This window comes from Coregonus lavaretus (assembly GCF_964263955.1).
Source record: "Coregonus lavaretus genome assembly, chromosome: 16".
In the NCBI taxonomy this organism is placed as follows: Eukaryota; Metazoa; Chordata; class Actinopteri; order Salmoniformes; family Salmonidae; genus Coregonus; species Coregonus lavaretus.
The window spans coordinates 46754858-46771885 of NC_140003.1; the positions used below are offsets into that span (position 1 = coordinate 46754858).

Here is a 17028-nt window from a genome sequence, read left to right on the forward strand (position 1 = left end):
TTGTAGCGTCATACCACAAAGAAGACTCAAGGCTGTAATCGCTGCCTAAGGCGCTTCAACAAAGTACTGAGTAAATGGTCTGAATACTTATGTAAATGTAATATTTCCATTTTTTGTTTGTTTATAAATTAGATTTCTGCTTTGTCATTATGGGGTATTGTGTGTAGATTGATGAGGGGAAAAAACAATTTAATCAATTTTAGAATAAGGCGGTAACGTATCAAAATGTGGAAAAAGTCAAGGGGTCTGAATACTTTCTGAAGGCACTGTATGCGTCAGCAACCACAGCTAATGAAGTCACTGAAACCCTTAACAAAGAGTTGCAGTCTGTTTTGGAATGGGAGGCCACTAATAAACTGGTCCTGAACATCTCTAAAACTAAGAGCATTGTATTTGGTACAAATCATTCCCTAAGTTCTAGACCTCAGCTGAATCTGGTAATGAATGGTGTGGCTGTTGAACAAGTTGAGGAGACTAAATTACTTGGTGTTGCCTTAGATTGTAAACTGTCATGGTCAAAACATATAGATTCAATGGTTGTAAAGATGGGGAGAGGTATGTCTGTAACAAAGAGATGCTCTGCATTTTTGACACCACACTCCACAAAGCAAGTCCTGCAGTCTCTAGTTTTATCTAATCTTGATTATTGTCCAGTCGTGTGGTCGAGTGCTGCAAGGAAAGACCTAGTTAAGCTGCAGCTGGCCCAGAACAGAGCAGGACCTAGTTAAGCTGCAGCTGGCCCAGAACAGAGCGGCACGTCTTGCTCTTCATTGTAATCAGAGGGCTGATATAAATACTATGCATGCCAGTCTCTCTTGGCTAAGAGTTGAGGAGAGACTGACTGCATCACTTCTTCTTTTTATAAGAAACAATGTGTTGAAAATCCCAAATTGTTTGCATAGTGTCACGATCGTCTATGAAGTAGGACCAAAGCGCAGCGTTGGTAGCGAACATATTGACTTTAATGCAATACACGAGAATACAAAACAAAACACGATCATGAAGTCCTCAGTGACAACGACTGAACATAGAACAAAAACCCACAACCCCAAGGTGAACAATGACAGTTTAAATATGGCTCCCAATCAGAGATAACGAGCCGACAGCTGACACTCGTTACCACTGATTGGGAGTCACTGGACCAAACAATGAAACCACCAATAACAACCCAACTAATCCCCAAACACAAAAAATGAACACACCCTGGCTCAATAATACAAAGTCCCGGAGCCAGAGCGTGACAGTACCCCCCCCTAAAGGCGCGGACTGCGACCGCGCCTCAAAGAACCCAAATAGGGGAGGGCTGGGTGGGTGTTGCTCCTCGGAGGCGGCTCCGGCTCTGGCTCCGGGCTTGACCACCATCCTACATCCATCCCCCCGTAATGGCCCCGGTCCGATCCAACCCAGCTGGCTGGATCCGGACTGATGACGCGCACCCCTAGCTTGGCGCGTGAGGCAGGGACGGACCGGACCTGGCTGACGATACGCATCCTCGGCTTGGTGCGTGGAGCCGGAACGGACCTCCTCAGGCTGACGACTCGCCTCCCTGGCTTGGTGCGCGTAGCAGGAATAGGCTGAACCAGGTTGACGACTCGCCCCCTTGGTTTGGTGCGAGTAGCCGGAACGAGCTGACCCAGGTTGACGACTCGCACCCTTAGCCTGGTGCGAGTGGCAGGAACAGTCCGGGTTGGGCCGGCGACGCACCCCGTAGTTTTGATGCGTGGAGCAGGAACCGGCCGGGCTGGGCTGGCGACGCACCCCTTTGGCTTGGTGCGTAGAGCAGGGACAGGCCGGGCTGGGCTGGCGACGCGCACCATTGGCTTGGTGCGGGAAGCAGGGACGGGCCGGACAGGGCTGACGAAACGCACCACAGACTTGGTGCGGGGAGCAGGAACAGGTCGAGCTGGCCTAGCGACGCACACCGTTGGCTTGGTGTGGGGAGCAGGCACGGGCCGGACAGGGCCGACGAAACGCACCACAGACTTGGTGCAGGGAGCAGGAACAGACCGAGTCGGGCTGGCGGCGCGCACCACAGGCTCCATGCGAGGAACAGGAACAGACAGGACCGCACTGAGGACACACACCCCTGGCCCTACACGGGGATCAGGAACGGGCCGGACCGGACTGGTAACACACCCCAGTACCCTTCGCCGTGCCTCCACACCTTCCTTCCCCTTCGTGACCAGTGGCCCCCTTAACCTGGCGGCCTTTTCTGCCAACCTACTGCACTCCTCTAACCCGTACTCCTGCTGCCCCGACGTCGTGAGCCCCCCCCTAAAAATTTTCTGGGGGTCTCTCCTCTCCGTGGACCAGGCCTCTATAGTCCTCTCCCAACCTTCGCTCTTCTGTCTCCACCACTCGTCATCCAACTCCTGGAAACGCTGCTTGGTCTCGTTGTGGTGGGTTTTTCTGTCACGATCGTCTATGAAGTAGGACCAAAGCGCAGCGTTGGTAGCGAACATATTGACTTTAATGCAATACACGAGAATACAAAACAAAACACGATCATGAAGTCCTCAGTGACAACGACTGAACATAGAACAAAAACCCACAACCCCAAGGTGAACAATGACAGTTTAAATATGGCTCCCAATCAGAGATAACGAGCCGACAGCTGACACTCGTTACCACTGATTGGGAGTCACTGGACCAAACAATGAAACCACCAATAACAACCCAACTAATCCCCAAACACAACAAAAATGAACACACCCTGGCTCAATAATACAAAGTCCCGGAGCCAGAGCGTGACACATAGTCAACTTACACACAGCTCTGACACACACACTTACCCCACCAGACATGCCACCAGGGGTCTTTTCACAGTCCCCAAATCCAGAACAAATTCAAGAAAGCTTACAGTATTATATAGAGCCATGATTGCATGGAACTCCGTTCCATCTCATATTGCTCAAATAAACAGCAAACCTTGTTTCAAAAAACAGATAAAGCAACACCTCACGGCACAACGCCTCTCCCCTATTGACCTAGATAGTTTGTGTGTATGTATTGATATGTAGGCTACGTGTGCCTTTAAAAAAATGTATGTAGTTCTGTCCTTGAGCTGATCTTGTCTATTAATGTTCTGTAATTTGTCATGTTTTATGTTTTGTGTGGACCCCAGGAAGAGTAGCTGCTGCTTTCGCAACAGCTAATGGGGATCCTAAAAAAAGTACCAAAATATGTGTTTATCGGTGCTACGTAATAATTATTTTCTCAGGTGGCGAGAAAGGACTTTAGAATTCTCAGGATGTCAGTTCCCACGATTCATTCTAAGCTTTAGTTTGCCTTGAAGAGCTGATTTTGACTAAAAGCAATGTCTGCGACTTTCAAAGAACTGATGTTACTGTGTCAGTTCAAATCTAAACAGAAAATGCATTATTTTGTCATAGCCTACATACTGTATTTGTTTATTTTTCACTTCCCTTAAGTTCAAGTCCCTGTACACCTGTTGAACCTTGCCTGACAATGTCATCCATGTGAGCTTTGTGAATTACTGTATCAATCCTCAACCGGCCCTATAGATTTGTGAGTGAGCTGACAGAGTTGATAAAAGTGAAGTCTTCCAGTGGAACTTCATCCTCTGATGATGAGGAGGAAGGAGAGGTCTCCCAGTTTGTTCAGTTCTTTCCTAATTTTGTGTGGGTCGTCAGAGACGTCACTCCACAGCTCGAAATCAACGGCAGAGAAATCACTGCAGATCAGTATCTGGAGAATTCCCTGCAACTCAGGAAAGGTGATATTCATTAATATCCCTCAACTGAATTATAAAAACAGCCCTACAAATACAGTAATTCATGATAAATCAGCAATAGATATATTAATATTATCAATTTTAACCAAAACCATTATTGATCCTCAAAGACTCCCTGCTGTTTATCCACCTGAGAGAAATAGCAAAAAACGACCCACAACAACTACATTCCGGTCAAAAGATTTTAGTTCATGTTTTGATTTGCTTGTTTGTTATTGTTTTTGTCTTTTGCCAATATTTAATGTCTTACCAATGTTGACGATCTTGCAGGTTGTGATAGGCTACGTCCCAATTATCTCTCCATCCTCCCAAAGTTTGCACTTGTTCACTTCCCTTCAATGATTTCAAAGGAAAATGGCTGGTATTACAAATATGGTGGAAACTCCTTCGAGCCTCCAACAATCCAACGGCTTTAGATTTGTGGGAAGTAGTGAATGAATGTACACTTGAGGATATTATTGGGACGCACCCAATATCTGGGTGTACTAGAACACGTTATCTTTCAGGTGTTGGTAAAAAGATCAGTGATTCTGGAACTACTTCCCCCTCACGCTTCGTGTTCCCCACCCCTACAACTCCTGACAACGTGTCGCGACTGGACTCCACGGACGAGGCTGAACTCTGTGAAAGCTTCAGAAAAGCTGCACATACTTTCCGCCGCTTCATGTTCGAGGAAGAGCCGCGTGAAAACTGTTATACGAGGCCACAAAGTGACTGGAGAGAGTGAGTCCAATATCTACTTACAGTACAGCATACAGTTTGGGCACTTGGTAATCACCTATGTGGAGAGCCGACAGATGGTCAGTTTGCCCACACCGCAAAATACAAAAAAAAAAAAAAAGATAAAACGTGGGTTTAAAACTGAAGCTTAGTAAGTTATTTAACATCTGAAAAAAAATTAATACAGGACAAATCTAAGGGGCACGTGCCCTTGTTCCCACTGCGGGTATGATGCCTCAGGCCACTTTCATTGTGTGATCGATTAGTAGAGCATGGCGCTTGTAACGCCAGGGTAGTGGGTTCGATCCCCGGGACCACCCATACGTAAAAATGTATGCGCACATGACTGTAAGTCGCTTTGGATAAAAGCGTCTGCTAAATGGCATATTATTATTATTATTATTATGAGACAGGACAGGTTTAACGGTGAAGGAAAATCCAGACCGTTTTTTAAGTAAAACTTTATTGCAATATGCATTGTCACATTCAAGTCACATTCATCTTTTCACAACAGAATGGAGGCACCCAAACCCATTTGAGAAAAATCAAATAAAACATTTAATCAAATCATGACAAAAAAAATACAATTAAAAATAATCTCTGTAGTTTAAAACATTTTAAGGGCCCCTGTACCTCAAAATGATATGAATACTGGCCCTTTCTTCCCATACCCAGAATGAGGGGGGGCTTTAGATTTCATATTAGATTTACATACTGTACATTAGTTCAAGAAAATGTATATGATCATTATACATACCAAGGTCCATACCATGGTTCTCTGTATCAATGTCAAAGGCAGCCATTTGGGATATGAAGCACATTGGACAGATTCATTTCTTCTTACAACAGTCTGACCTGAAACCATTTTGCAGGTTGACATTTCTCAGCAATTAATAACCAACTGACCTTCTTGTACAGTTAGCATTTAGATTCCTCTTTCACCGAGTTATTTCTTGCCTTTACATCCCCATTCATTACCAATTGATAAATCCCTTGCAAAAAAGCATTACTGTTAATTGATAAAAATAAAAAAAAAACATTTACCCTTTAAAAACAGTTGAGCACGATACCCATTTCATGTACTCCAAGACGCAAATCGTAAATTATAAAGTGCTATAAGGACCTGCGACGCTTTTCCTACAGAGGTTCCTTCTAGTGGACCCATATATAAGCTAGGTAGATCTCGGATCATCAGAGTAGCAACCATTTCTCAACATGCCTTCCATTCCACATTATAGATATGTAGCCTGTTCAACGATAGAGCTACTCCTAACCAGTGTAATTTTAATTAGTATTTTTAAAAATGTACAGTAAATCACCATTTTGTTAAAATGACCAAACATATGAGACAAACAAAAAATAAAAACGTTAAGATATCAGCTGCTTAATAAATTCATAGTAAAAAAAACAAACAGACATGATAGGGACTGTTCCTTCCACAGGATAATTAGTCTTTATCACAGTTCAGTCACACAGTGTAGTTCCATCAATTGATTCCATCTTTTGATATGTGGGCCTTTCTTCCCAGATGAAGTTCACAGGCAGGGTCCTTCTCCATGGGACTAAGAGGAGGGAACAGACTGTGGACTAGGGATGGTCTCAGGAAGAAGGCAGCATGCCCAAAAACCAATCAGATTTAGGTGGACCTATGGAGGGGGTGGGTGTTCATTCTGTATGTTTCCCCTTCTTCAACTCCACATGTATCCCCCAATGGTTCCTAGTGAAATGTGTTGGCTCAGATCCTACTAGTGCTGTCCTGTGTGATGAGAGAGAGACAGAAGAAGGTGACAGGTTTAGATGAGCTCAAAAGGAGTCTGTCGTTTTATTTTAATGAAAATCCCAATCTTAAACTCATGGATTGTATCACCACAGGCAGTTAATAGTGGCTGAGGTATATATGCATTGCAATGGCATTAGTGGCACTCACATTTCAGTTAGGTAGCATGCCCCATTTTGTGCAGGTTACAGTTGTTGCATCTCATGTAAAATGGACTTTCTCCTTAAATTCAGGGTTTCAGTTAACAAATATATTTTGGCTATGGTAGTCTTAGAATGGAGAAGCATCTCACTCAAGACACACAAACATAAACTAACATGTCCCAGACCCTAGAGGTCAGTTGAGAGGGGGAGAGGGGTGAGACATGTCCCAGACCTAGAGGTCAGTTGAGAGGGGGAGAGGGGTGAGACATGTCCCAGACCTAGAGGTCAGTTGAGAGGGGGAGAGGGGTGAGACATGTCCCGGACCTAGAGGTCAGTTGAGCGGGGGAGAGGGGTGAGACATGTCCCAGACCCTAGAGGTCAGTTGAGAGGGGGAGAGGGGTGAGACATGTCCCAGACCTAGAGGTCAGTTGAGAGGGGGAGAGGGGTGAGACATGTCCCAGACCCTAGAGGTCAGTTGAGAGGGGGAGAGGGGTGAGACATGTCCCAGACCTAGAGGTCAGTTGAGATGGGGAGAGGGACACCCCAGGGAACACTGTTTACCTTCTGTCCCAACACTGCAGTTATACAGGACCCAGGGTATCACGGTCATCCTCTATAGAGAAAGACCCAGGGTATCACGGTCATCCTCTATAGAGAGAGACCCAGGGTATCACAGTCATCCTCTATAGAGAGACCCAGGGGATCACAATCATCCTCCATAGAGAGACCCAGGGTATCACGGTCATCCGCTATAGAGAGACCCAGGGTATCACGGTCATCCTCTATAGAGAGAGACCCAGGGTATCACGGTCATCCTCTATAGAGAGACCCAGGGTATCACGGTCATCCTCTATAGAGAGACCCAGGGTATCACAGTCATCCTCTATAGAGAGACCCAGGGTATCACGGTCATCCTCTATAGAGAGACCCAGGGTATCACGGTCATCCTCTATAGAGAGAGACCCAGGGTATCACGGTCATCCTCTATAGAGAGACCCAGGGTATCACGGTCATCCTCTATAGAGAGACCCAGGGTATCACGGTCATCCTCTATAGAGAGAGACCCAGGGTATCACGGTCATCCTCTATAGAGAGACCCAGGGTATCACGGTCATCCTCTATAGAGAGAGACCCAGGGTATCACGGTCATCCTCTATAGAGAGACACAGGGTATCACAGTCATCCTCTATAGAGAGACCCAGGGTATCACGGTCATCCTCTATAGAGAGACCCAGGGTATCACGGTCATCCTCTATAGAGAGACCCAGGGTATCACGGTCATCCTCTATAGAGAGACCCAGGGTATCACGGTCATCCTCTATAGAGAGACCCAGGGTATCACGGTCATCCTCTATAGAGAGACCCAGGGTATCACGGTCATCCTCTATAGAGAGACCCAGGGTATCACAGTCATCCTCTAGAGAGAGAGACCCAGGGTATCACGGTCATCCTCTATAGAGAGACCCAGGGTATCACAATCATCCTCTATAGAGAGACCCAGGGTATCACGGTCATCCTCTATAGAGAGACCCAGGGTATCACGGTCATCCTCTATAGAGAGAGACCCAGGGTATCACGGTCATCCTCTTTAGAGAGACCCAGGGTATCACGGTCATCCTCTATAGAGAGACCCAGGGTATCACGATCAGACTACCATGTATACATAGATGGTGCAGCATAGCCCATGACAAATGAGATGGCTAATGCAGTTACAAACAGGGTGTTTGTATTGGTCAACGCTCACCATTCCCATTGCTGATTGCACCGTTCCCATTGCTGATTGCACCGTTCCCATTGCTGATTGCACCGTTGCCATTGCTGATTGCACCGTTGCCATTGTTGATAGGCTCTGTGGTCTCCCAGTTCATGGCCCTCTGGACGGCCTTCTTCCAGCGTGTGTACCGGAACTCACTCTCTACAGGAGAAACAGAGGGACAGACCGTTACATTGGAGGTGCCTGTCCTCAAGGTAACTGCAGTACATACATATAACCACTAGATGTCAGTGTTAAACTCACTCTACGAGACAAAGATTGTGGAGAGCCTGTCATGTAAACCAAATAGTCTTGTAAACCCGACCTTAGACTAGGGTCTGGTTTCAATGACTCTTGGCAGAGAGGAACTATGTCACTTCCTCTGTCGATAAGGGAGAAAACATTTTCCGGGGACTTGCCAGAACCTTGCGATTCAAAACTAAAGTTTGCAGTTAAAACCTTTGCAGTGGTTTTAGTTAAGGTAGTTGATGCAAAGTGGCCACTTCCGAAATGCACTGCTAGCTACTACACTGCTCAAAAAAATAAAGGGAACACTAAAATAACACATCCTAGATCTGAATGAATGAAATAATCTTATTAAATACATTTTTCTTTACATAGTTGAATGTGCTGACAACAAAATCACACAAAAATTATCAATGGAAATCAAATGTATCAACCCATGGAGGTCTGGATTTGGAGTCACCCTCAAAATTAAAATGGAAAACCACACTACAGGCTGATCCAACTTTGATGTAATGTCCTTTAAACAAGTCAAAATGAGGCTCCGTAGTGTGTGTGGCCTCCATGTGCCTGTATGACCTCCCTACAATGCCTGGGCATGCTCCTGATGAGGTGGCGGATGGTCTCCTGAGGGATCTCCTCCCAGACCTGGACTAAAGCATCCGCCAACTCCTGGACAGTCTGTGGTGCAACGTGGCGTTGGTGGATGGAGTGAGACATGATGTCCCAGATGTGCTCAATTGGATTCAGGTCTGGGGAACGGGCGGGCCAGTCCATAGCATCAATGCCTTCCTCTTGCAGGAACTGCTGACACACTCCATCCACATGAGGTCTAGCATTGTCTTGCATTAGGAGGAACCCAGGGCCAACCGCACCAGCATATGGTCTCACAAGGGGTCTGAGGATCTCATCTCGGTACCTAATGGCAGTCAGGCTACCTCTGGCGAGCACATGGAGGGCTGTGCGGCCCCCCAAAGAAATGCCACCCCACACCATGACTGACCCACCGCCAAACCGGTCATGCTGGAGGATGTTGCAGGCAGCAGAACGTTCTCCACGGCATCTCCAGACTCTGTCATGTCTGTCACGTGCTCAGTGTGAACCTGCTTTCATCTGTGAAGAGCACAGGTCGCCAGTGGCGAATTTGCCAATCTTGGTGTTCTCTGGCAAATGCCAAACGTCCTGCACGGTGTTGGGCTGTAAGCACAACCCCCACCTGTGGACGTCGGGCCCTCATACCACCCTCATGGAGTCTGTTTCTGACCGTTTGAGCAGACACATGCACATTTGTGGCCTGCTGGAGGTCATTTTGCAGGGCTCTGGCAGTGTTCCTCCTGCTCCTCCTTGCACAAAGGCGGAGGTAGCAGTCCTGCTGCTGGGTTGTTGCCCTCCTACGGCCTCCTCCACGTCTCCTGATGTACTGGCCTGTCTCCTTGTAGCGCCTCCATGCTCTGGACACTACGCTGACAGACACAGCAAACCTTCTTGCCACAGCTCGCATTGATGTGCCATCCTGGATGAGCTGCACTACCTGAGCCACTTGTGTGGGTTGTAGACTCCGTCTCATGCTACCACTAGAGTGAAAGCACCGCCAGCATTCAGCCAGGAAGCATAGGAACTGAGAAGTGGTCTGTGGTCACCACCTGCAAAACCAGTCCTTTATTGGGGGTGTCTTGCTAATTGCCTATAATTTCCACCTGTTGTCTATTCCATTTGCACAACAGCATGTGAAATTTATTGTCAATCAGTGTTGCTTCCTAAGTAGACAGTTTGATTTCACAGAAGTGTGGTTGACTTGGAGTTACATTGTGTTGTTTAAGTGTTCCCTTTATTTTTTTGAGCAGTGTATTTAGCATTTTATTAAAGCAGATAAATTAGTGACGTAAGCAGTGGCATAAAGCATCTAAGCCAAAAGAGTCCATCATTGAAACCAGACCTAGTCACTGTTGCCCAAGGTCGGGTTTGAGAATATAAACTGAATGGCCTTAATGTAATAGACATTTAACCACCAGATGGCAGTATGAGGCAAAAATTGATATGGTATCTCAAATCAAATGATGGTCATGCTTCATGGTCATACCTAACGATGACAGGGTTGGAGTCGATTCAGTTTTCCAAATAAGCCAATTGAAGAAGTGGATTTAAAATTAAATTAATGAATTGTTAAAATCCTCAAAGAAAAACACTGGCGTTTTCAATTCACTTTGACCCCAACCCTGGCTACGGATCAAGGTCTGACGCTGCTCTCTCACCCTCAGGGTTGATCAGGGGTTGGTATTTCTCAGTGGGGATGGCTGTGAGGTCACCGGGTGTCAGGCTCCAGACACCGACCCCCTCTGCTGCTCCCGCCGCCATGGCCGCACCCAGCGCCGTGGTCTCTGACATGGACGGCTTCACTGGGGACACACACACACACACACGCACAGAAATCCAATACTGCACGTCCTCGGGAGTATGTGTATTTGGGTAAAGGGTCATGTTAGAGTGTACTGTCGCAGCTGTGTCTCCCTGCGTAGTGTGTTTTGGGTTTTGACGGAGTGCATGTGCATGATGTCAATGTGCCTGGTACGTCCTTGGAAGTAGACACACAAATGTGTGTAGTTGAGTCAAAGTTCAAGTGAGAGATTACCGAGTGCATGTGCTTTACCTCAGTGCAGTGTGTGTGTGTGTGTGTGTGTGTGTGTGTGTGTGTGTGTGTGTGTGTGTGAGTACCTACCCACAGGGATGCAGAGTACATCAGCTTGCAGCTGCATCAGTAGTCTGTTGGAGGTCATACCACCGTCTACCTGGAGCTGGCTCAGAGAAACCCCATAGTCCTGGTTCATGGCCTCCAGGATCTGGACAATTATATATATATCTGTTAGTTTCATATCAAAGTCTGATGCTTGACTTGTGCGATTGAGTCTGAATGGAACTCAGAGCCATACTTCTCTAGTCTGAAAACAGACAGCCTCCAGAGCAGCGAAGGCCAGGTGAGATTTGTTAGTGAACTGAGTCAGCCCACAGATGATACTGTTGAAACGAGAGAGAGAGAGAGAGAGAGAGAGAGAGAGATAAATAAACCGGCAGCTCTGTTGAAATGGAGGCCAGAATACACGCATGTTAACTTAAACACACACCTCAAATCTAGTGACATTTTGTCACATAAAACCAAGTGAAATGCATGACGTCTGAAGCGCAAAGGGTTGTTTCACAATTAGGTGCAACTGGCCTACCCTCGTATAGCCACTCACCCTCGTATAGCCACTCACCCTCGTATAGCCACTCACCCTCGTATATCCACTCACCCTCGTATAGCCACTCACCCTCGTATAGCCACTCACCCTCGTATAGCCACTCACCCTCGTATAGCCACTCACCCTCGTATAGCCACTCACCCTCGTGCACTGGGCTCCCAGTAGGGGGCGTACAGCCCAGAGAAGGCGGGAACAAAGTAACATCCATAGGATGAGCCCACTTCACCTGCCAGCTTCTCTGTGAGAGGTGGGGGAGGGAGGAGGAACGAGAGGGGCAGTGTGAGGAGGGTCTTCAGTAAATATGAATCAACCTAAAAACGTCCAGCGTGTTGCAGAGCAGAGCTCACCTATCTCTGCGGAGGACTGGATGATTCCCAGGTTGTCTTTCAGCCAGCGCACCACCGCCCCAGCTATGGCCACCGACCCCTGGAATAGACCAATCACAGGTCAGCACCAGCATAGAGGAGCCAATCAAAACATGACACAAACATACTGCAGGGCTTCATTTCAGACAAGGCATAACAGGACTAGTATAACAGGACTAGTATAATATGACCAGTATAACAGGACTAGTATAATATGACCAGTATAACAGGACTAGTATAACAGGACTAGTATAACAGGAATAGTATAACAGGACTAGTATAGCAGGACTAGTATAACATAACTAGTATAACAGGACTAGTATAGCAGGACTAGTATAACAGGACTAGTATAACAGTATAGCAGGACTAGTATAACAGGACTAGTATAGCAGTATAACAGGACTAGTATAGCAGTACAACAGGACTAGTATAACATGACTAGTATAGCAGTATAACAGGACTAGTATAACAGGACTAGTATAACAGGACTAGTATAACATGACTAGTATAGCAGTACAACAGGACTAGTATAACAGGACTAGTATAACAGGACTAGTATAACAGGACTAGTATAGCAGTACAACAGGACTAGTATAACAGGACTAGTATAGCAGTACAACAGGACTAGTATAACAGTATAACAGGACTAGTATAACAGGACTAGTATAACAGGACTAGTATAGCAGTATAACAGGACTAGTATAACAGGACTAGTATAGCAGTATAACAGGACTAGTATAGCAGTATAACAGGACTAGTATAACAGGACTAGTATAACAGACAGTAGATGTATACCTCGAGAGCGTAGCAGGCTGGTGAGTCCTTCCCCAGTTTGTAGGCCAGCGTGGTCAGGAGACCGTGATCTGACATCACAGGCTGAGACCAGACGAAAGAGACAGAGAGAGAGAGAGGGTACAGGGCGTGTCATTTTAGAGCAACAGACACCATTTTGTAAAAGAAAAATGACAATATGATTTATACTTGTAAAGCCATTTTACCGTGACCCCTGTGTTTCTCAGCAGGAAGCAACCAGTTCCATACCTTTAAATAGAAACGGGACCGGTTTCAAAAGGAGATGAGTCTGACCATAAAAAACACAATCCATCTCATCTAGATTCTATTTCTATCAACTGAACAGAGGGAGATCTGGGGACATCTCTGAAAAGGCAGTTGGTGATGTGTTTACCATGTTTATCTAAATCAAATCGAATTTCAAATGTATTTTATAAATCCCTTTTTTATATCAGCAGTTGTCACAGAGTACTCACAGTGGGGAGAACAAGTATTTGATACACTGCCGATTTTGCAGGTTTTCCTACTTACAAAGCATGTAGAGGTCTGTAATTTTTATCATAGGTACACTTCAACTGTGAGAGACGGAATCTAAAACAAAAATCCAGAAAATCACATTGTATGATTTTTAAGTAATTAATTAGCATTTTATTGCATGACATAAGTATTTGATACATCAGAAAAGCAGGACTTAATATTTGGTACAGAAACCTTTGTTTGCAATTACAGAGATCATACGTTTCCTGTAGGTCTTGACCAGGTTTGCACACACTGCAGCAGGGATTTTGGCCCACTCCTCCATACAGACCTTCTCCAGATCCTTCAGGTTTCGGGGCTGTCACTGGGCAATACGGACTTTCAGCTCCCTCCAAAGATTTTCTATTGGGTTCAGGTCTGGAGACTGGCTAGGCCACTCCAGGACCTTGAGATGCTTCTTACGGAGCCACTCCTTAGTTGCCCTGGCTGTGTGTTTCGGGTCGTTGTCATGCTGGAAGACCCAGCCACGACCCATCTTCAATGCTCTTACGGAGGGAAGGAGGTTGTTGGCCAAGATCTCGCGATACATGGCCCCATCCATCCTCCCCTCAATACGGTGCAGTGGTCCTGTCCCCTTTGCAGAAAAGCATCCCCAAAGAATGATGTTTCCACCTCCATGCATCACGGTTGGGATGGTGTTATTGGGGTTGTACTCATCCTTCTTCTTCCTCCAAACACGGCGAGTGGAGTTTAGACCAAAAAGGTCTATTTTTGTCTCATCAGACCACATGACCTTCTCCCATTCCTCCTCTGGATCATCCAGATGGTCATTGGCAAACTTCAGACGGGCCTGGACATGCGCTGGCTTGAGCAGGGGGGCCTTGCGTGCGCTGCAGGATTTTAATCCATGACGGCGTAGTGTGTTACTAATTGTTTTCTTTGAGACTGTGGTCCCTGCTCTCTTCAGGTCATTGACCAGGTCCTGCCGTGTAGTTCTGGGCTGATCCCTCACCTTCCTCATGATCATTGATGCCCCACGAGGTGAGATCTTGCATGGAGCCTCAGCCCGAGGGTGATTAACCGTAATCTTGAACTTCTTCAATTTTCTAATAATTGTGCCAACAGTTGTTGCCTTCTCAAGCTGCTTGCCTATTGTCCTGTAGCCCATCCTAGCCTTGTGCAGGTCTACAATTTTATCCCTGATGTCCTTACACAGCTCTCTGGTCTTGGCCATTGTGGAGAGGTTGGAGTCTGTTTGATTGAGTGTGTGGACAGGTGTCTTTTATACAGGTAACGAGTTCAAACAGGTGCAGTTAATAAAGGTAATGAGTGGAGAACAGGAGGGCTTCTTAAAGAAAAACTAACAGGTCTGTGAGAGTCGGAATTCTTACTGGTTGGTAGGTGATCAAATACTTATGTCATGCAATAAAATGCAAATTAATTACTTAAAAATCATACAATGTGATTTTCTGGATTTTTGTTTTAGATTCCGTCTCTCACAGTTGAAGTGTACCTATGATAAAAAATTACAGACCTCTACATGCTTTGTAAGTAGGAAAACCTGCAAAATCAGCAGTGTATCAAATACTTGTTCTCCCCACTGTATACCCAGCCTGAAACCCCCAAAGATCAAGCAATGCAGATATTGAAGCACAGTGGCTGAAACACTCTCTAGAAGGCAGGAATCTAGGAAGAAACCAGGCTAGAGAGGAGCCAGGCTAGAGAGGAGCCAGGCTAGAGAGGAGCCAGGCTTATACAGAACATTCTACTGACTCAAATATTCTAACGGCTGTGTTTTCTGCCGACCTAAACCAGCACGTCCAGTTCCAGAGAATGAATGTGTCTGCTAGGCCTAATCAACCACACCATAGCCACACCCATGCTGTGAACACAACGAGCTCTACCACGGTGACACCAGCAGGCCACAGACAGAAAGCAGAGATACAGAGGCACTGTGGTAGCCTCCCAAACAATGGCGGAGTCAAAGCCCCTCTCCTTCGTTTTTATAACTGCCTCACGGATACATGGACAGTCTAAGGACGAATGTTTACATACACCACCACCACCTTCAAGTGACACGGGTATGGACCTCAATAAAAATGCTATGGATATCACGGTCAGTCTTTCCAAGTAAGGAGAGAAGACCTGCCTTGAGGAGAAGGGAATGCTATGGATATCACGGTCAGTCTTTCCAAGTAAGGAGAGAAGACCTGCCTTGAGGAGAAGGGAATGCTATGGATATCACGGTCAGTCTTTCCGAGTAAGGAGAGAAGACCTGCCTTGAGGAGAAGGGATTGAGTAGGTCTTACGTGTTTTTAGCCTGTCCGTCCTGGAAGCACATCTGACCAACCAGAGCAGCCGACTGGTCCCCGAGACACTGTGACATCACAAACAATAACAACAGAGTTTAGTCATCATCATCACACGCTAACCGACCGACCTCGGTCAGTCATTACTGTCAATGCTAGGACATTCATTCACTCCCAAATTGGGCAATATCACACAGAGTATATTTGTTTTGATGCATTAACAAGAAGAGGAAGAACTCCTTACCCCGGAGATGGGAACTCCTGCCAGAGGACCAGAGTACTATAACAGCATGAAAAAGACATAAGAGTAAGCAATGAAGTTACTGATCCAGACCAAATCTCAACAATGTCCATTGAATAACTTTAACCCTTAAAAAAAGTCCTCAAATCCTTTATAAAATCAGAACTAAAAATAGTAGTGGCAACAGGATCGTGCCAACCAGGTCATTCTAAAAACATAAAACCACACCACTACACCAGGCCACCTGTCCAAACCGTCTCTACAGACAAACCAAATCAGCTGTTAGGGCCGTCCACGAGATGCTACAATCCAAATAACTAGCATAGCTGTAGCCACACACTCTCCACAGTGTCGTTCTACAGACGCCTCAGGAGTCATGAGCAGCTGAATGGTGTATTGGAAAAAAAAAGGGGGCAGCCAAAGGCCTGGCATTCTCTCCATGGACAGACTGGCACCTTACCTAACCTCCATCTGGTGGAGTGAGGTAGTAGGCTGAGGTGAGAGAGAGGACATTTTGGGGACAACGGGCGGCCATTTTAGGGGACAGCGGCAGATAAGAACACGTCAGAAGTAGGAGGGGCAACAAGCTCAGTCAAATGACCTCTGGACACCAGAGCAAGGTGCACACTACGTAGACAGCAGTGCAGCAACCATGACACGGTCACAGGAGACAAAACACACACAGGCACACACACACACACACACACACACACAAACGTTCCCTGTATGTAGTTCTTAAATTTCACCCATTTAAACCTGCCCTCATTACAAAGACAACTGTCACAAGATGAGCTGCATTTCTCTGTATCACCAAGTAATATACAGTGCAAAAGGGAAACACCCCTTCCCTTTTTCCACATTGTTACGTCACAGCATTATTCTAAAATTGATTTTTTTATATCTCAATATACACACACACACAATACCCCATAATGACAAAGCAAAAACATGTTTTTAGAAATGTTCGCAAATGTATTCAAAATATAAAACAGAAATACCTTATTTACATGGGCGGCAGGTAGCTTAGTGGTTAAGAGCATTGTGCCAGTAACCGAAAGGTCGCTGGTTCTAATCCCCGAGCCCACTAGGTGAAAAATCTGTCGATGTGCCCTTGAGCAAGGCACTTAACCCTAATTGCTCCTGTAAGTCGCTCTGGATAAGAGCGTCTGCTAAATGACCAATTATTATTATTACATAAGTATTCAGACCCTTTGCTAT

The 17028-nt window shown here is 46.0% G+C and overlaps 1 protein-coding gene across 1 annotated transcript in view; it reads right to left on the reverse strand.

Moving 5' to 3' along the window:
• Positions 1-4951: 4951 nt before the first annotated feature.
• Positions 4952-17028, reverse strand: part of LOC311143674 (glycerol kinase-like) — a 38653-nt gene continuing 26576 nt past the window's right edge. The window contains exons 9-19 of the mRNA XM_084179547.1: positions 15814-15849; positions 15570-15637; positions 12990-13032; positions 12787-12867; positions 11974-12052; positions 11768-11864; positions 11318-11402; positions 11107-11227; positions 10643-10786; positions 8139-8309; positions 4952-6230 (exon numbers count right to left, since the gene is read on the reverse strand). Of these exons, the coding sequence (XP_084035673.1) occupies positions 6220-6230; positions 8139-8309; positions 10643-10786; positions 11107-11227; positions 11318-11402; positions 11768-11864; positions 11974-12052; positions 12787-12867; positions 12990-13032; positions 15570-15637; positions 15814-15849 (936 nt within the window). The 3' untranslated portion in view covers positions 4952-6219. The remainder of the gene's footprint in view (positions 6231-8138; positions 8310-10642; positions 10787-11106; positions 11228-11317; positions 11403-11767; positions 11865-11973; positions 12053-12786; positions 12868-12989; positions 13033-15569; positions 15638-15813; positions 15850-17028) is intronic.